The sequence below is a fragment of the Mustela nivalis genome, assembly GCF_964662115.1.
Source record: "Mustela nivalis genome assembly, chromosome: 9".
In the NCBI taxonomy this organism is placed as follows: Eukaryota; Metazoa; Chordata; class Mammalia; order Carnivora; family Mustelidae; genus Mustela; species Mustela nivalis.
The window spans coordinates 102,162,732-102,182,018 of NC_139028.1; the positions used below are offsets into that span (position 1 = coordinate 102,162,732).

Consider the following 19,287-nt stretch of genomic DNA (forward strand, 5'->3'; position numbering starts at 1 on the left):
TCCACCTCTACCCTGACCTTGTAGGCTCCGCACCGCAATACAGGGCACCCACATTTCTGACACGACCTTTCCTGGGGCCAGCCGGGGTCCGACTAGTTCCTCCCCACCCCCACCCCACGCCCAGGCCCTGATGCCTGTTACCCCGAACTCTTTGAGCACAAACACCCGATTAACCTTAAGACCGCGGATTCCTTCTCTTGGAAAAACAACTCAGGTCCCTCCTCTCCACCCTCCCCCAAGGACGGGGGGGGGGGGGGAGGCGGGGGGCTGTGAGGGGGGCGGTGGAGGAGGGTAAGGCAGTAGAGGGGAGGCGGCAGGAGCTGTCAGAGAAGGGGTGGGAACTGGGGGAAGAGCCGGAGCTGCCGGGCTTTTGGTGTATTCTCCACACTGAATGCGAATGATCTGGTCTTCCATGAGCCTCATAACCAAGGACGAAAGAAGCTGTTGTTCTTGCCCCCACTTCACAGATGAGGAAATGGGCTCAGATGGTTCATATGACAATCAGATGATAGTCCTGCCCTTGTTCCACTTTGCCATCTCTCTCCTTAGGGTCTAGGAGAGGAGGGTGCTCCTAGGAAGGTGAAACTATGGTGTGTGTGTGTGTGTGTGTCTAGGAGAGGAGGGTGCTCCTAGGAAGGTGAAACTATGGTGTGTGTGTGTGTGTCTGTATGTGTGTGTGTGTGTGTGTGTGATGAGGATACAGGGGAGGCCAGATAATTATAAAGTCAAACAGAGTAAACAAGCCAGGCCAAGGAATGGGGGCCACAGAAATTAGAAATGTCTCCAACCACTGCCTTGAGTTCTTCCAGAATCAGTCAGGCAAAGTTGCTCGTTTCCCTGAAATCCTGGGGTAGGTAGGGTTTACCCCTCCAATCCCAAACCCAACAGTGAACTATGGAGAGCAGAGTTGGGAACCAGGGGATTTGGTTTTGTCTTTGCCCTCTGCCTTTGACTCAGCTGGGTTCACTGACTACTTGGGTGTATAGAACTCCTCTGAACCGAACTCCTCATCTCCGCCAAGCTCTGTCCTGCTGACCCCACAACCTTGTTATAACAAGCAAGGGGCCCAGAGGCTCTACTACTGGTAAGGAGCTTCTTTTTTTTTTTTTTTTAAGATTTTATTTATTTGACAGACAGAGATCACAAGTAGGCAGAGAGTCAGGCAGAAAGAGAGGAGGAAGCAGGCTCCTGGCTGAGCAGGGAGCCCGATGCGGGACTCGATCCCAGCACCTGGGATCATGACCTGAGCCGAAGGCAGAGGCTTAACCCACTGAGCCACTCAGGCGCCCCAACCTTTTTTTTTTTTTTTTAAGATTTATTTGTCAGAGAGAGCGAGCGAGCGAGCATGGGCAGACAGAGTAGCAGGCAGAGGTAGAGGGAGAAGCAGGCTCCCTGCGGAGCAAAGAGCCAGATGTGGAACTTGATCCCAGGACGCTGGGATCATGACCCTAAGCTGAAGGCATCGGCTTAACCAACTGAGCCACCCAGGCGTCCCTGGTAAGGGCTTTCTAAAGAAGGAAAGGGGTTGATGTGGAGATAAAGTTTTGACAGGTAGCTGCTGGGCTCTTCATTGGCCAGACAGGATAGAGGCAAGGCTGGAAGGACCAAAGTTGGATGCTCTCATCCACAGGCCTCTTCATAACCCCGTTTTCCAAAAAAACAGCAAGTCAGGTCCTCATCTGGGTTCATCTGGGTGGGTTCAAACCCTGGGTCAGTTAGTTGTTTGGTTTGAGGGGTGGTACCAGTTCCCATCTTGGAGGGTTTCTTTTTTTTTAAGATTTTATTTATTTATTTGACAGAGAGAAATCACAAGTAGATGGAGAGGCAGGCAGAGAGAGAGAGAGAGAGAGGGAAGCAGGCTCCCTGCTGAGCAGAGAGCCCGATGCGGGACTCGATCCCAGGACCCTGAGATCACGACCTGAGCCGAAGGCAGCGGCTTAACCCACTGAGCCACCCAGGCACCCTTGGAGGGTTTCTGTGATGAGGATAGAGATAATACACATTGAGTCCTTGGCACATGGTTTACACTAAACAAATTCATAGTCCCTACTGTCAGACCAAGGAATTCTTCCTCTCCCTGGGGGTTGGGATTTGTGGGTAGAGGGCAGGGACTGCAGTGGGGCAATCCTTCTGCCCTTCAATGAGTAATTCAAATCCCACATCTTCAAAGAAGGCTGGCCCTAACCACTCCAGTGCTCTCTGACCGAAAATGAAATTACAGAGTTCCAAGGTAACTGTAAGAGGTTACATAATACAAGCTCTGCATCTTACTACAAGGCAGGAAAGTGAAGCAGATAAAAGGCAAGTGGCTTGCCCAAGGTCACACAGCTGGCTGATGTGTCTTAGTCCAGAACCCATTGTTATAATGTTCCAGAAAACTCTAGCATTCGTAACTATGTAATAGTTCTACACATTGTTCTGTATTACTTGCTTGCCTGTTTAAACTTTTGGTTTTGTCTCTGTTGGGAGAGTAATTCTACAAGCTCCAGAGCACCTGGGACAGAGTCGGACACACAAGAAAGTCAAGAAATAGCCGTTGCTTGGGCACCTGCGTGGTTCATCGGTTGAGCATCTGTCTTTGGTTCAGGTCACGATCCCAGGGTCCTGGGATCGAACCCCACCTCAGGGATCCCTGTTTGGCAGGGAACCTGCTTCTCCCCCTTCCCCTCCGGCCCCCTCCCCAACTCATGCTCGTGCTCTAATAAATAAAATCTTTAAAAAAAGAAATAGCGGGGCACCTGGGTGGCTCAGTGGTTTAAGCCTCTGCCTTCAGCTCAGGTCGTGATCTCAGGGTCCTGGGATCAAGCCCTGCATCGGGCTCCCTGCTCAGCGGGGAGCCTGCTTCCCCCTCTCTCTCTGCCTGCCTCTCTGCCTACTTGTGATCTATCAAATAAATAAATAAAAATCTTAAAAAAAAAAAAAAAGAAATAGCTGTTGCTGGCAAAAACCCCTGGGCTGGCTGTTTTCTTGTATACTTCTGTAAGAGTTGGGGCAAATATCCTCCTCCCACTTTCTAAGTGACTTGAAACTCAGAAGTGGCCAAGGCCCACAGCTACAGCAGGCCGTTCAGCCACTGTACCAAGGACATAAAATAAAAGGGAACTTGAGGGGCACCTGGGCGGCTCAGTGGGTTAAAGCCTCTGCCTTCAGCTCAGGATCCTGGGATTGAGCTTCACATCTCTCTGCTCAGCGGGGAGCCTGCTTCCTCCTCTCTGCCTACCTGTGATCTCTATCAGTCAAATAAATAAATAAATAAATAAAAGGGGAACTTGAGCAGCCAGCAAGTGGCATCTTAGAGGGATGCCTGTAGACCAGCCCAGGCCCCGACCTGGCCAGGCCAGACACCCATGATGGGTGGTTTCCAGGCACCATCGAGGATCCAGCTTTTTGGTCAGTCACAGTCACACCTTCATTCCAGACCCAGAGTCCTGGATAGGAAGCAATCAGGATGAGGGCCTTTCCGTCATTCCTACCTACCCCCCCCCCCATCACTGTTAAGGCTGCCCCAATCCTTAGCAAGCCTGGGGGAAGCAGGAGGTGGCGGGGCAGAGCCCTGGTACCACGCACACGTGGCAGCCCATACCTGACTGGCTTCTTCTGCTGAGGCCACAGACAGGGCTCCCCACATAGGACAGCAGCACCAGAAACTGCATGACAGAACCCGGGCCCGCTGAGTTCAGTGGCCCCCTCTCCCCCCAACCCCCCAATCACCACCCCCTCCTCCGTCCTCCATGGAAACAAACAGAGAGGAGCCTGGTGAGGGGCGTGTCATCATTTTAATGATGTAGATCTTTGGTGTTTCCCTCATTAGCAGTCAGACTATCCCCTCTCCTCCCACCACAATGCTTCTATGATGAGTTACAAACAGAAAAGAAATCACATTTTCATACTAAAAACAAAATAATCAGAGCCTTGATTTCTCCACTAGAAACTACACGTACAGTTCAAGATTCCACATGCAACACCTTAAGTCACAGACCGAGACCTCACACTCTGACCTGGAGTCTCATCCCCTCCCCCAGCCTGGGGCTGGCTTTGGCCTGGGCTCATGTAATCCTGCTACCCACAGGTGCTGCTCTGAGGGCCGGGGGGCAGGCGGAGAGGAGCCTGGTGGACAAGCCCCGGGGGCTGGCCAGCCTACACCCCCCAGCTCCTGAGTGAGGACCTGCCCACCATCCCTTGACCCCATCCTGCATCGGGCAAGCAGGCTGCCCCCTTCACTCCATGGTTGTCCCCCATCAGTAAGTGCAGGAAGTCCCTGTCTTCAGGAATCGGGGAGCCTGGCCTGACCCCCGACTGTGGTCTCTGTGGGGTAAGATCAAGAGAGGCTGAAGCTCTGGAAGGCTCAGAGATGGAGGTGGCTCCTGGGGGGGGGGGGCAGGCTGCTCCTCCTGCTCTTGGGCTCCTAGTGGCTCTGCCCATGCAACAGGGGGACAGGGCAAAGCTGCCCCACTGGCCACTGTCCCGGATGGTTTGGCCCAGATCTGGAAGACAGTTCACCCTTCTGGGCTCTCTGCCCAGGGGTGAGTCTCTTTAGCCATGTTTCTGGGAGAAAAGGGGGTTCATGGCAGGGTACCCACTTTCTCCTCCCTTTACACGGAGCACAGCAGTATGGCTCCCCTGGGCTCCAGATCCTCCAGAAGGTTCTAGTCCCGAGGCAAGCCTCGCCCATTCAACTGCCTCAAGCCCACTGCCTCTGACCTTACTCGGGGCCCCCCTCTTGCTCCTGTTCCCTGATGCAGCCCGCAGCTCTTCCGCGTGGACAGTTCCCAGTCAGCTGTGAGGTCCAGTTTCTGCTCAGCGGTTCCAAGGGGAAGCACCAGTGCACACATGGGTCTCTACCTGTTCCGTGGCTCCCTGCTGGGGCCTGCGGCCTCCCCCCTGCTGCTGCCACCACCTTCAGCAAGGTGGTTGTTATTGGTCAGGTCGCAGTGCAGGGTTGGTCCTTCAGTGCTGGGAATGGGGAGAGGGGCGGGGACCGGGGAGGAAGGCGGCAGGGGCGGCTGGGGCAGCTCCCGCCCTGGGGCACTAGGCTGGTCCCAGGAGGCTGTCCGGGGGCTCAGGCCCCGCTCTGCCAGCTGCCCGGGCTCCGCAAGCAGTCCCCGGGAGACAGAGGGCCGGGGGGAGGACGCGCGGGTGGCTGCGGGCTCAGCGCCGGTCTGGGAGCCGCGGTGGATGCGGTGGCTGACGATGATGCTGTTGCCGAAGCCGCCCATGGAGGCCATGGTGGTGCTCTGCTCGCGCTGCACCACGGCCGTCATGCCCCCTTCCGCCATCAGCCGCTGGATCCTGCTGAGGGCGTCTTCCCCGCTCGCACCAGACTCGGAGCCTTCGCCTGGAAGGTAGGGAGCACAGGACAGAGGGAGTTTGCAGCTGGCCAGGACCACACAGGCAAGGAGGCCTCCGTGAGGAGCAGCTGGAGGATTCTCCGCCAAAAGCAGAAAGGAGAGTCCAACTCCTTTGGAGAATCAGTCAGAGACTTGAAAGCTAGACAAGACTCCCCAAATGATCCTAATTCCCATTTCTGTTCTACTGGTCGGAAAACTGAGGTGGAGGATGGCGTGAGGTGGCCAATGCCACTCAGCCCGTTAAGAGGCAGAGCCGGACCAGAAAACGGGCATTTGGCTTCAGCCCTTCCGGCACAAGTGGCAGGCTAGTCACTACGTGAATGAATGGCCGGGTGGCCACAGATGGCTTGCTTTGTTTGCCTTCTCCCTGTCCGGGTAACTGGGGGACCCAGCCTGGAGAGAGGGCGTGCTGCCTGGTCTGTGGAAAGAGAGGGCACCCTGCAGAGTGCGGCCTGAAGGCAAACAGTCTGCTCAGCCTCATTTCAAAGCTGTGCGGTCTTCCCGGTCTTCCCTCGGTGTTGTTCTGTTTACTTCCTAAAAGCTCACAAGGAAGACTGGATTTTTAACTGTTCCCTAGAAGGCATTCTGTCTCCTCTCTTCCCCAAACCACCAGATTTCCCAAGCTGTTTCCCATTTACTGTTCTCCTTGGCTTGGGCAGGATGCCGCATACCCTCATCCTTCCCTGGAGACAGCCAACTGCCCAGGCCTGAGGCTTCAGTGCACATCTCCAGGGAGGGAGAGAAGGTTCTGTTCCTTCCCCAAAGGCCTGGGCATCCCCACCCCTCTTGTGTGGGAGTAGGGGAGGCTCTTGCTCAAATCTGTTCTGTACTAGCAGTGTGACCTTGGACAAGTCCCTTAATGTCCACCTTGCACAGTGCCGGGCCGAGAAAATGAGACAACAGGCGCGGTGGGCGCTCCGCGGCGGCTGTGCTGATGAACCTGGGGTCTGGGAGGAGTGGGGCTCTGTCCTGAGCTCCTTCCGCCTGTGCTAGCCCCACAGCCAACACAAACCTATGGGCTGCCAGGACTGGCACTACCTATCAACTTATCTGCTTCGGCTACTTGCTGGCCAGTTTGAGATTTTGCAGATTTGGGGGCACTGATGGTGAGGGTTTTTCTTTTTTGGGTACTTATTGTCAACAGCTATTTTTGTAAGACTTTTTTTGCTCCCTCCCTGTCCAGTCCCTTTTCTCTGCCTGCCTTGTGAGAGCTAGATTTCCAGCCAGCCAGTTTCACAGCTTCATGGTGTCTGAGGCCCCATTAGATCTCTCCCTCCTGGTTAGTGCTTGGCAGCCGCATGCCATGGGCCTTCGCCAGGTGCATCTCTCCAGCACCAGGCAGTGCAGACTCTGCCTGAGCTTTCCCTTCCGTGCCTGCAGTTTGCTTTTCTCCCCATCAACGCTACCCATCCACCCCCGACCCCTAAGGCGGCCGCTCTTTCCTGCTTCCCCCTCAAACAGCTCAGCACCAACTCCCAGGGCAGAAGGGAAGACACTTCTCTCAGGGGACAAAGCCTTCCAACGGTAGGGCAGAGGGTAAGAGGAAAGGTCAACCTAGGGCCGCGGTGCTGGCACAGCTCCTACCCTGTAAGCCAAAAGGGCTGCTGGCGAGGCCCCCTGGGGACCTCTCTGTGCTCGCTGCCACCCCCACTGCTTTCCAAGAACTCTGTGCACTGAGGGCCTCCCCAGCTGGGTCTGGGATGTGCAGGGGGCTGGCCCGAGGCCTGCTGGCATTGGAACTCATTGTGCTGGGCTCTGTGCCTAGTGAACTATCAGCTCTTTTCACGAAGCTCACTTCCGGGGGCAGGACAGGGCTGCCTGGGTGCCCCAAGGGCAGTGCTGCAGCCAGCTCCTCGGAGAGGCCCTCCTGTGCTTTCCTGCTGTTCCCATGGCTCTGGCCTGGGTCACCTCTCACCACGACTGTGGCTGTTATGTCCTGACTGGTCATCTTGCTTCCTACCTCTTCCCTTTCTACCCAGCCTCCACGCTGCTGCTATTACCATTCTAATTAAGCTCAGACTCACTGAGTTCTAGTTAAGTCCCTAATCTGTTTAAAACCCAGCAGCTCCAAGGGCTCTCAAAGTTGTCAAGACACCATAGCAGGGCATTTAAGGGCCCTCTGGTCACATCCTAGCCACTTCCCAGAACATCCTCCCTTCCTGCACCAATGCTCTTACCAAAGCTGCTGTGTGGGGCACTGTGTGCCTGCCTGCCCCTGCTCACTCACACTGGGGACACCCTGGGAATGTCAAGGTCAATGTAAATACCACCCCTCCCACCTGGCCTTCTGTGGACCCCAGCAGGAAGTGGCTGCTCCCTCCCTGAGCCCTCCCAGTGCCCCATCCTTCCACAGGTGTTATTTGTGGCTGTCGTATCTCCCTCCTGGGCTGTAAGTCCCCGAAGATCTCAGATTGAGTTTTATTTATCTTTGGGTCCGGTGTCTAATGCATGGTCTTGCACTTGGCATCCATCTGTCTCGTGAATGTGTGGCTGAATGAAAGGGCTCCCAGGCTGATCACAGGTGCTCCAGACTTAAGGTACTCTGTGAAATCTAGTCACACGTCACCCCTCTGCTGTATGAGAAGTACTTAAGTGCTTGTTTCCTTTCTAAACTTGCTTTAGAAGGAAAAGGCAATGGTTTCATCTCGGAATCTGCTTCTCTCTGCAATGCCTTTGGATTCATGGTGCCTAACACAGTATCAATCATAAAGTCAGGGCTCAAACAGACTAGATGGAGAAGTTCAGCTGTGTCCGTGGATGGCTTCCTCTCGGCTGGTGCACACAGCTGTGAGCTGTGCTTCTCCCTCCAGGACTCCAAGCCAGGCTAACTCTTCAGCTGGCACATTCTTCAAGAAGAAAACATACTGGAGCCTGAGGGAAAAGGCAACCATGGCCGGGGATCCAAGCTATTAGCTCTAGGAGCAGTGGTGGCCATAGAGGTTAATTCTGCTGTCTCCACCCCCAGCAAAAGCATTTCTTTTTGTCTTTGAAAAATGGGAAATTGGGTTACTGTTGAGAGGACATCTTTTCCTTGGCAAGTTCTAAGGTACATTCTAGATGCAGAGGCCAGGATGGGATAAGCAAGTTCCCATAATGCCCTGAAACTACATTTAAATCTGGGGCTTTCATTGCCCAGAAGAGGGAAGTGAGGCCAAGTAGAAGGAAGAGCTGCCCTTCCCGCCCTCAGGGAACACGCTGGCCTTCTAGCCCCTCGCTTTCCACCTTTGCTTTTCCCTGGCCCCGGGCCCAGGCTGTTGTGGTGGGGCTCTCATCTTCACCAGCCAAGAAGAGGCCTAGGCAACCTTTCTCCAGCGGTCAGAGGAGAGGAGTGCAGTGCAGCCAAGTTCAGGGGCAGGCCTTTGCCTCACTCAATCCATTCATTCCACAAAGTTCCTGAATGCCTACTGTATGCCCGGCAGGCATGGTATCAGTGTGGGGAGCAAAGAGTGAGCCCAGGGAATGCTCCCCCCCATTTCTGAGTGATGGGAAACTTTGAAGGTGGACAAGCTCTGTGGAGGGCTCTTCCTGGAAGTCCTAGAAGGAGCTGAGGAGACTAATCCAATTTTTATTGAGTCAGAAAATTAAGAGTGGCCTGGAAACCCTCTGTGCTGACGGGGAAAGGGCTAAGGGAGGGGCGGCCCCAGAACAGGAATCAGTCACGCAGAGCCGTTTCCCCCACTGAACCCACCGGGGCCGCTGACGTGTCGGGGTGCACAGGGGATACCCACCTGGGCCCCACCTTCTAGCTAAGCCCAGAAGAAGGGTCAGCGAACTTCACTAACTTCACATGTATTTCCGCTACATGTTCCTGCAGCTGTGGCCACCGGTTTGCCAACACAGAGAGAGAGGAGCAGGGCTGAGAGTTCGGATTCCAGTATGCGGAGCCTCGAGGCCCACCTGCCGGATGGGGAAGGTGGGCCAGAGGGGACGTGTGCGCCTAAGGAGACACTTACTTCCTGGTCCCCTGCCTTGCTACCAGCATGGCAGGAGTAGCCAGTGGTTCGATGGGGTAAGCACCTCAGAACAAGGCTCCTGGTGCCAGGAGAGATGAAGCCGGCCAGTGACATCTGTCCCCACAACCCATCCTTTCCCCCTCACTTCTGCCTATGTGACGGGCTTTCTGAAAGGGACTGGGGTGCTGGGAAGGGCGATGTCCAGAGCTCCAGGCAAAGGTCACAGGCCCCAGACCGCCGCGGCGAGCTGCAGGAGCCCCTCTGCTGCCCTCGGGCACCACACGGCTACACCTGCTGAAGAGAGCCTCCGCCAGCTGCTGTCCTCTGTGGCGAGGGGACGGGAAGGGAACTGCCCTGGGAAACTTGCCAGAACCAAGGAAGAGGCCTGGGCCTCAGATAGGGATGCGGCCTGGGCCACAAACCAAAAAAAGGACTCAACTTTTAAAAATCTCCATTCACAGTGGGGAGAGGGACAGTGCCCTGTGGGGGGCTACTGTACAGAAAGCTGCTCCCTGGGGAGACACAGGCAGATCTGTCACTCTGCCTCCTTCAAACCACGGACGGCTCTTCCTTCTGCGGCCCTTTTGTGGTAAATGGCTCACTCAGACCTGAAGCATGTTGTGTCCGGCTGTGTCCGGCTGCCTTGTTTGAAGGTCCGACAGGCAAGGGGGCGGGGGCGGGGGTAAGGGGAGTGACTGGGGGAGAACAGCCTGCTCAGCACAGCTGCCGACAGACTCCAAAGCGGCTCCAAGCTGTACCGCTGGGAAGTGCTAATCGGCTCTCAGAAGCGTGAGGCCAGCACAGAGCCAGGGCCAAGGCCAGCCGAGCTACACCTGAGGTAGGTGAAGGAAGGGGCTGCTGGCACGCTGACCACAGCCAGAATGGCAAGGAACCGTGGGTGTGATCACAGCTGGCCCCAGAAGGCCAGGGCCCGGCGTGCCTGTCCCGGGTACAAGAGCCCGCGGCACTGAGTCTGTCTCGCAGGCTTTTCCATCGAGGCCACCTCCTGTGTGCTCTCTCTGGAACATCAGCCTGGGTCCTCCGAGTCCTACAGAAGAGGGCAGTCAGGGTACTCGGTGGGAGCCGAGCAGAGCTGCAGGAGCAGCTTGGCCTGCTGCAAACAGTGACCCAGATCAGGGAAAGGCTGTTCCCACGGAGGAGTCTCCTCGCGCCCCCAGGGGAATGCGCCCCAGGCAGGTGAGAGGGCATTCCTCCGGAGAGGGGAGGGCCCTTTCTTGGCATCCCCGTCTCTGCGGAGGGACCAGGAGGGCTGAGAGGACCCTCAGTCGTGTCTGTGCTCTAAAATTATGTGACGCTTACCTTCACCAGGGCCCGAAGCCGCTGTCCCTGGCTCCTGCAGCTCCCTCTCCGTCTGTGTTTCAGCATTCTGCAGCTGAAGGGCCAGAGTCTGGGTGCCCTGAGAGGTCACGGAGGTGGTGGGGTTCCGGGGCTGCAGTCCAATGGCATTCATCAGACCCATATCTCTGTCTGTCCTCCACGTAGCTCTGCTGGTTCTAGGGAGAGAAAGGCAGACGGAAGTCAGGCAGCGCTTGGGACAGCACGCCTCGCCGAGTTCTACTTGCTCCCCACCAACCCTGCACAGCCCCCTGGAGCACAGCCTGCAGGCTCCGAGGACAAACTGTGCTCCTGTGGCTCCCTCCCAATGGCAGGCCACTCCTCCAGGTCAGGCCAAGCCTGGGATGATGCAAGGAGGCTGCAGAACCACCCCGTTTTGCAAACCAGCTAGTTCCATCACTTCCTCAAACAGGGAGCGTCTTTCAGGGGAGGTAGAGGTGGCTGATCTTAAGACTCTTATTTACAAGCAGGAAGCCACCAGCTGACGTCCGTGGGACAAAGGGTAAGCAGCGGGACCTTTCCTCTTTCAGCTTTCCCTTCCTTCTAACCATGTGCCGACAAGATTCCAGTTTAGAATCTTGGAACTTTCCCTGGATCTCCATGTTAGAGGAAAAGCCTTCTGGTCTCCTTCAGGGTCTTCCCACAGCAGACCATTGAAGGCAGGCAGCTCAAGCTGACCCATGAGTAAGACCCAGGCAAAAAGCTAGCATCCCTCTTCCGTTGGGCATCTCCCAGGCACTGACCCCTTGGGAGAGCTGGAGCTGGAAGCAGAGGGAGCCCATGACTTCTGTGACAGGCACCAGACACTCCCTTCTAGCTGCTTCTGGAGACTGTTCCTCGAGCTGTGCCTTGTTATTCCTCTAGGAAGCAGTGAATGCCTAAGGTGTATTACTGACCCAACATTTTTTGTCAGAATGTTCCAGTCCTCATTAATAAACTAAGTGATAAGAGGATCAGTACCAGGCTTCTACTCTCTAACTGGCCCCTGTGGAAGGTCTGTCCCTGGGCTACAGCTCTGAGCAGCTTGTTCCCCGAGGCCCTGATCACCTGCAGTACTGTCCACAGATTCTCCGTGGACCACAGGCACACTTCTTGGGGTCAGCATCCCTCCCTAGTGCTCTGTCTTCCCCCTCACAGTGTGCCCAGATACCATGGCCAGGATGGGAAAGGGCCACAGGATGTCCTAGTTTGTTCTCAGTCAAGCGCAGAGGTTTTTGTTCTCTTCCTTAGCCACAGAATGCTTTTCTTAAATGAAACTGCAAAAGCTCAGTGCATAAAGCAGATCAAAGAGGAGCCGCTGTGGCTGAGGAGGCAGCCAGGGAGGCTGGAGTGGTCCGAGGCACTGCCTGAGAGCCCGTCAGAAACAGGAGGAAGGGACAGGCCTCCCTCCAGCGGCTGTGCCCTCCTCCTTCCCAAACTCACCCAGGCCTTTCACTGCTCCTGCTGCTGGAGTGGACTGTGAAGACAGTCTCGTTTAGCTGGTCCCAGTAGTACTCAACACCAGAGTTTAGGGCCCTGAAAATCAGGTGGGGAAGGTGGAGGAGAAAAGGTAGAGAGAGCATTAGAGAGAACCGCCAGAACTCCGTACACCTCTCGGGCTTCATGGACTGTGGCCTGGAAGCCCTCTCTAGTCTCTCAAGGGGCTGAGCTGAGACCAGGACTAGAGATTCCCACCAGGACGCTCCGTACTGGAGTGATGCTGCTGACTCTCCAACAGCCCAAGTGCTTGTAGCAGTGGGACTCTTCCTGACTCTGAATGCCTCCGCAGCTCCTCTGAGGGCCTAAGAGAGCGCTAAGGAAGAGCCACCCTATATGGAGGCAGTGGGCTGAGTATTCTTCAGGCATGAAGAAAGGACCCAAGATGGCAAATGAGAGGCCAGGGAGGCCCTAGAGAGACAGGGCGCCACAGCCAGCCATGCCTAAAGTCCAGGCTTTGTCCTCCAAAGCGGACAAAGCACAGGCTCCTGCCACTGGGTCTTCCCTGCTGCCATGGGGCAGGAAGGAAGGAAAATGAGGCATCTTACCCTTCGGAGTTCTCCCGCTGCCAACCTTGCCCTGCTTCCTCCTATCCCTGGAATGGGCCATCAAGCTGTTCCTTTTTTTTTTTTTTTTTAAAGATTTTATTTGTTTATCTGACAGACAGAGAGCACAAGTAGGCAGAGAGGCAGGCAGAGAGAGAGAGGGAAGAAGGCTCCCTGTGGAGCAGAGGGCCCAATGCAGGACTTGATCCCAGGACCCTGGGATCATGACCTGAGCCAAAGGCAGAGGCCTTAACGCACTGAGCCACCCAGGCACCCCAAGCCATTTCTTCTAATCTCACACGGGCCCCGCTAGCAGAAGGGAAGCACTGGCTTCTCGTGTCTCTACAATGGCCTGCCACCCCAGGCAGCAATCCATAGACTGCTTTGTTTTTAAGAATTCCTTCCTGGAAAAGCGGTTACCTAGCAGTCACTGTGGCTGAGCGTGGGGTGCTGGTGGTGAAGGTGGGGACAGGAGATGGGGAAGCGATGTCTGATCCCGTCCAAACTCTCGTGTCCCTGGGGCACCTGGCGGGCTCAGTCAGTAGAGCACACAACTCTTGATCTCCAAGTGGTGAGTCTGAAGCCCATGCTCGGTGCAGACCTCACTTAAAAACAAAAACCAGGGGCGCCTGGGTGGCTCAGTGGGTTAAAGCCACTGCCTTCGGCTAAGGTCATGATCCCAGGGTCCTGGGATCGAGCCCTGCATTGGGCGCTCTGCTCAGCGGGGAGCCTGCTTCCTCCTCTCTCTCTCTCTCTCTCTCAGCCTCTCTGCCTACTTGTGATCTCTGTCTGTCAAATAAATAAATTTTGAAAAACAAAACAAAACAAAAAACCCAAGAAACAAAACCCAAACCAAACCCTGGTGTCCCTCTGGAGACTGTAAGAGATACTCTAAACAGCCAGCTCTGCTCCTAAATGGGACAGGGCGTGCACACATGCTGGAGGAACGGGGCCATGAACTGAACTGTATCCCCCCAAATCCACAGATGGGAGGCCTATCCCCCGGTGAGACGGCAGCTGGAGAGAGGGTCTTCAGGAGGTAATTAAGATTAAATGAAGCCAGAAGGGTGGGACTCTAATCTAGAAGGACTGTAGCTTTCTAAGAAGAGTAAGAAAGTGGGGCGTCTGGTTGGCTCAGTCAGCGGAACATGAAACTCTCCATCATGGGGCTGTGAGGTTTGAGACCTGCGTTGGGTGTAGAGACTATTTAAAAATAAATCTCAGAAAAACAGAAGAAGAAAAAGAGAAAGAAGAAGAGTAAGAAAGAGATCTCTTTCTCCACCATGAGAGGACACAGTGAGAAGACAGCCCTCACCAGAACCCAGCCCTGCTGGCTCCTCCCCTCGGACTTCCATCCTCCAGAACTGTGAGGAAATAAATTTCTGTTGATTAAGACCTTCAGTCTGTGGTGTTCTGTAATGGCTGCCCGAGCTAAGACAAGCTCCAACAAAAGCCAACTTTCTCACCTAGAGCCCCCGGCCATCTTCCTTTAATGACAGAACTTCTTCAATGAAGAGCAGAAAAATTAAAGTCAGTGGGTCATGAGGAAAAGGCCCTCTGCGGGGGCAAGTGATGTCAGGATTAGCCAGGATGGGCACCTGACAGGGCTTGGATGGCGAGGGACCCCATGTCAGGACAGTGTGCTACTGCAGGTGAAAGGGAACAGGCCTGGGCCAGAGCCCTGCATCTGTCTCTCAAAGGTCATGAAGATTCTGGGGACTGGGCTTCACCTAAGGGGCACACGAGTGTGTTTGAGGAAAAGAGTCACAGCCAAGCACAGGTGCTCTTCCTTCCCTGCTCCAGTCTAACCGCCCTCGGATAGCCCCGGGGACCCACAGGGCTGCGTTTTTGGTGTGATCTTCTCCAGACCGTCTGTTTAAAAAGAAGCAGCTCCTTCCTCCTCAGAGCATTCAGCTCTCTTGGGGGGGGGGGGGGGCTGCTGTCTGAGAACAGCAGGGGCACTGCAGAGCCCAGGAGACGGGAGAGGACCTTCCATGAGGGAAGAGGCACAGGGCCAGAGGTCAACAGCAGTGGCCCCCGAAACAAAGCCATCACTGCAGCTTTTGCTAAGCAAATCCTGGCTGCATGAGGCCCCACGTGAGGCCAGCTGCCAGGGAGCCTCTGATTTACAAACCTGTCAAGATTTATTGACAGGTGGCAATACCATCTGGGGCCCCGCCAAGTCCCTCCTCTGTAACTCCCGCGAGTCAGGGCTGGTGAGCGACAACAAACCGTCCACACTAGACCTACGCCGAGCCATGTGCTGCGTGGACAGGAACCTTCCTTCCAGTCTTAGAAGACAGGCCACCTGAAGGCCCCAGTCCCTGTGCTGGGAGTGGTAGCGTCATGCTGATGGTCAAAGGGTCCCCTCAAACACCTTCCATTGGGCAGCATGCATGGTCAGCTCAGAGCTGCGGGTTCAGGACATTCAGTGATGAGGTCGATGGCCAAGCAGAAGGCGACGACAGAGACCGGCAGATGTGCTGCTCCAGCCGGCCCCTCTCCTTACTGCGTACCACCCTGCCCCCCGCCATCAACAGGTCTACTGGAGCCCTGACCTGTTCTACTTTCTGTGGTCAGAGCAGCTTGATGACAACAAGCTCATGTTTTTGGAAGTTTGGTTAAAATTCCAGGTACTGTACAAGGATCAGAGGTGAAGACACCCTCTCTGGCTACTGAGACTCTTAGCCTCCAATACCCAGTATCACTGATTTCCGCCTAAAAGCTGAAGAATGCTCCCAACCATCTCTTTTCTCCTTGAGTCTTAGTAAGGATCAATGAGTCACTGTTGCCTCTGGGTTCTTCCCGGAAGCCACGTAAACACACGAAGGGATGAGGAAGCGCGGGAAGGCCGAGCAGGGCCGGCCTTTTCAAAGGGACTTGCTTCCACTGCATCCCAGGCTTCCTTCAGCAGCATCCGCGGCTGTGCTGCCAGGCTGGGCTCAGTGACTCCCTCACAGCTGGGACCTTCTGAGTTCCCTCAACCTAGCTAAGAGCTGGCCTGGCTTCCTCAGTGGTGACCATGCTCCCATGCAGATTATGGCTCTGAACATCTCAACTTTTTTTTTTTTTTTTAAGATTTTATTTTTAAGTAATCTCTACACCTAAAGTGGGGCTCGAACTCACATACCCAAGATCAAGAGCTGCACGTTCCACCGACTCATCCTGAACTCCTCCACTTCTAGGGAATATTCTCTTTGAGAACATCTTTCGTCTATCCCTTACATGGCTGTCTCTTTGAAAGAAGGACACGCATTTATCCCCACTCTCTCTGCAACGTGGGAAAGAGCTGGCACCTGGCTCCTATGGGACAGCCGGAAAGATGAAGTCTCTGTGGCTCCCCTTCTGATTCAGGGTGTGCCTTTCTCTTCCTTGGTCAGTGATGCTTGACTGCAATCACTGTTTACAGCGGTAGCGTCCTCTTAAGGGACAGAGCTGGGGCCCTGTCAGGGGTCCCACACTCAGCCAGGGGGCCAGATGCCCCACAGTCCCGACCTAGTTTCTTCTGGCAGGAGTCCCTCAATTCTGTCTTCAGAGCTGACTCTGAGAAGCAGTGGTCTTCCCAGCAACACCTCCCCCCCATTTGTAGGGCTGATCTATGAAGCCGGAAGTGAGCAAGCACCCCCTCACATCAATCTGGTACTTCACACCCACTGTGGTTATCGGTGGGGGTGTTGGCTGGGCTGGCAGTCAGCCAGCACAGCAGCAGCTTGGGAGGAGTGGCCGGTGGGGGAGCAAAGCAAAGGAGAAAGGAGGGCCTTGCTGCTAGGAAGGGTGGGGGGACCCGGCTATCAGCCACCCTAAAGGCTTCACACACGCGCTACGGGGCCAGCTGCTCGTTCTCCTCGCCTATCGTCAGAATTTCGTTCCCTAGAATGATGGGAGTATTTCCTGAGGCCTTGTTCTACTGTCAGTGGGGTTTTAGTGCCAACAAGAGATGCCCAAGGGGCTTGTGACCTCTGTCTTTGTGCTTGGAGAGTGTGTGGAGGCTAGGACAATGGAGGAGAAATCAAGAGGGAGACAGAAAGCACAAAGCGGGGTGCAGCTGCCCGTGTCCGCAGACGAAGGCAGACAAGCACCTGTTCTTGGGGGGAGGGCTGTAACCCCGGCTGGCCAGCTGCTATGCCCTCGGGAACAGGTGTGCGAGAGCCCTGTCGCCAGGGTAAGGGCGGGGAGCTTCAGGCAGCCGCCTACTGGAGAGACAACAACCCTGAGCTCCTCCTGCCCTATTCACTTGTTCTCCTTATTCTAGGCCAGAGACCACCAAAGACTGTTCAAAAGATGTGAACATTCTCCCTTCTCCTCTCTCATTTCCCTCCACGTCAATCATTTGACCTGCTTAAATGTCTCAACGTGATCTAGGGCTGCATGCTTTACCTGAGGTCTTAAGAGAGCTATGAAATTACGCGGATGTTCTTGTGGTGTATTTTTCTGTAAAAGAGCGTACATGGTTTCTATCAGAATTTTAAAGTTATTCATGATAGAAAAAAGGTAAAAAGAAAAAAAAAAAAAACAGCTGTAGGGAAGAGCTCAGAATTAGAAAGTCAGGGAACCTAATTCTGTCACTGATCTGCTGGGTGGCCTTGGATAAGTCTTCCCGTCTTTACCTCAATACTGCTCAGTCTTCCCTGCCTGAAGCCAAACCCCACAGATATGAAGGGGACTGAGAAGCAGAGCAGCTCTGAACAAGTTAGGACAAAGTCACGTCTGCCTTAATTTACATGGTTCCCTCAAATATGCAGCCCTGAGATTTAGGGCATTTGCCAGAATGACCCACCAATTCAGGAAAAACAGCAACCCCACACAGGCAGGGCAAGCTAGCTCTCTCTCGGGCCAACATGGCCAACACAACTAGGTCTGCAATGGGCGGTGTCAAATGCCGGTGCCCGCTTGCTCCTGGAAGAGGCCGGAGTTCCTGTGGCTACGTTCCCCAGGCAGCCCAGGGTGGCTCCAGCCTGCTGGTGCTGGATGTTGAAGACAACATATGGGCAGAAAAGAGAGAAGAGAGGCCAAAGCCAGCTTCATGTTTGGCTGAGGTGTCCGTGACTCACAGCAAGTGCGGAGGCCGGGGTTTCAGACATATAAGCCTTTGTGGCACCACGATGAACTGGAGGTAGAGAGTCTGCCTCTGTTGGAGCAGGTCATTTTTACAAGGGAGGGGGCTGGGAGTTTGGCTGGGACAAAGGTTTAGTGGCTGGAGCTACAGACGAGACAATAATGTTGAGGAAGGATGTCTTGGAGAAACAGGAAAAGAAAGGCCTGTAACTACAGTGTTGGTTAAGAATAAAATTATAGCCCAGAATTCTGTGCCAGTTTTGGAAAAGATGCCTATCAGAGTCCTCTTATGAACTCCTAAGAGGCTGAGATAAGATAATCGTTCTCATGTGCTTTGGGCAAAAAGAAAGAGCTCAGAGCAGACTGATCCCAGGACTATGGTCAGGCCAGGGGGAGGGCAGAAACGGACAGAGCCAGTGTCGAGACTAATGGTGGCACAGTCGTCAAAGAAGCAGGCTCGGTTCTGGGAAGGCACGAGGAGCTAGTGAGAGGGGCCCTCTGGACACAGAGCCTGAGCAGAGTGTGGTAGGCAGAACCACAGTCTCAGACGGCAGCCTCTCTTGGGAGGGGCTCCAAAAATGCAGGATAGAGTGAAAGAGCTGCCCTTAGAACAGGGTTTCCTTTCTCCTGAGCCACTGACCTAGCTCAGCGGACAAGGCTCAGTCCCCTACCAGGCATGAGAACTGACCCAAATACACACCCTAGGAAAAAATCACCAGAGGCCCTATCAAAAGGCAACACAGACACTTCCAACAGCCACAGACCCTACCAGACCAGTCACGCCATGCTCTGTGATCTGCAGAACACCCCTGGAGAAGACTCCGCACCAAGTGGAGGACAGCATTAGGATGGCCTGGAGGCAGAAGTGGCATTTAGTCGGCTGGAACCCTGCGGCGGCCCAGGCAGCAATCAGCCTGATCTGCACTGACGCACAGAGCTTCACGCGCCCCACCTGGCTGGGTCTGGGAATTGATGACAGACCTGGCTGACTCCCAGGGTCTCGAGTGAAAGAACAGACCTCTGTCCTCCACAAGGGGAAGGGGTGTCATCAGGACCTACGACAGAAGTGTTCCCTCCTACCCCTTACTTCAGGATCGGATAATAGGTGTTCTGATTTAAATGGAGCTTTTCAATTTGCCTTCACTGTTATGAAGTGCAAGCAGAAAGGAAAACAGGCAGGACACAGAGCCAGGCTGCTAGAGATCAGTGGCCTGACAAATTAGGGCTTTAACAATACTCTATTTCCAATTTTATTTCTTAAGTTACGTCTGTGGCATTTACACAAACCCAAGACCACCTGTTGAATTTTTCTAAAAGCGTTTAGAAAAGAACCTTTGATATCTATGCTTTGCCTGCAGGGAAACTTTACTATCACTAGGGAACCGGAGAACAAGAGAAAACAAAGGAAAAAAACACTGCTTTAGATTTATGAAGACATAATAACTAAACCAGTTTTTTGAAGATTTCTGGGACGGAGAGCTAACCCTAGCAGCCCTAAGTAAAAAGGACCCTTTACAGAGTGACGCAGAGAATGAGGCAGGCTCTAGCAGAGCT

The 19,287-nt window shown here is 54.5% G+C and overlaps 1 protein-coding gene across 18 annotated transcripts in view; it reads right to left on the reverse strand.

Annotated features, from left to right (window-relative positions):
• Positions 1-3,757: 3,757 nt before the first annotated feature.
• Positions 3,758-19,287, reverse strand: part of AMBRA1 (autophagy and beclin 1 regulator 1) — a 179,886-nt gene continuing 164,356 nt past the window's right edge. For all 18 annotated transcript variants that reach the window (XM_082747516.1, XM_082747524.1, XM_082747519.1 and 15 more), the window contains 3 exons: positions 12,080-12,172; positions 10,622-10,815; positions 3,758-5,335 (listed from right to left, as the gene is read on the reverse strand). In XM_082747516.1, coding sequence (XP_082603642.1) covers positions 4,839-5,335; positions 10,622-10,815; positions 12,080-12,172 — 784 coding nt within the window. In that variant the 3' untranslated portion in view covers positions 3,758-4,838. The remainder of the gene's footprint in view (positions 5,336-10,621; positions 10,816-12,079; positions 12,173-19,287) is intronic.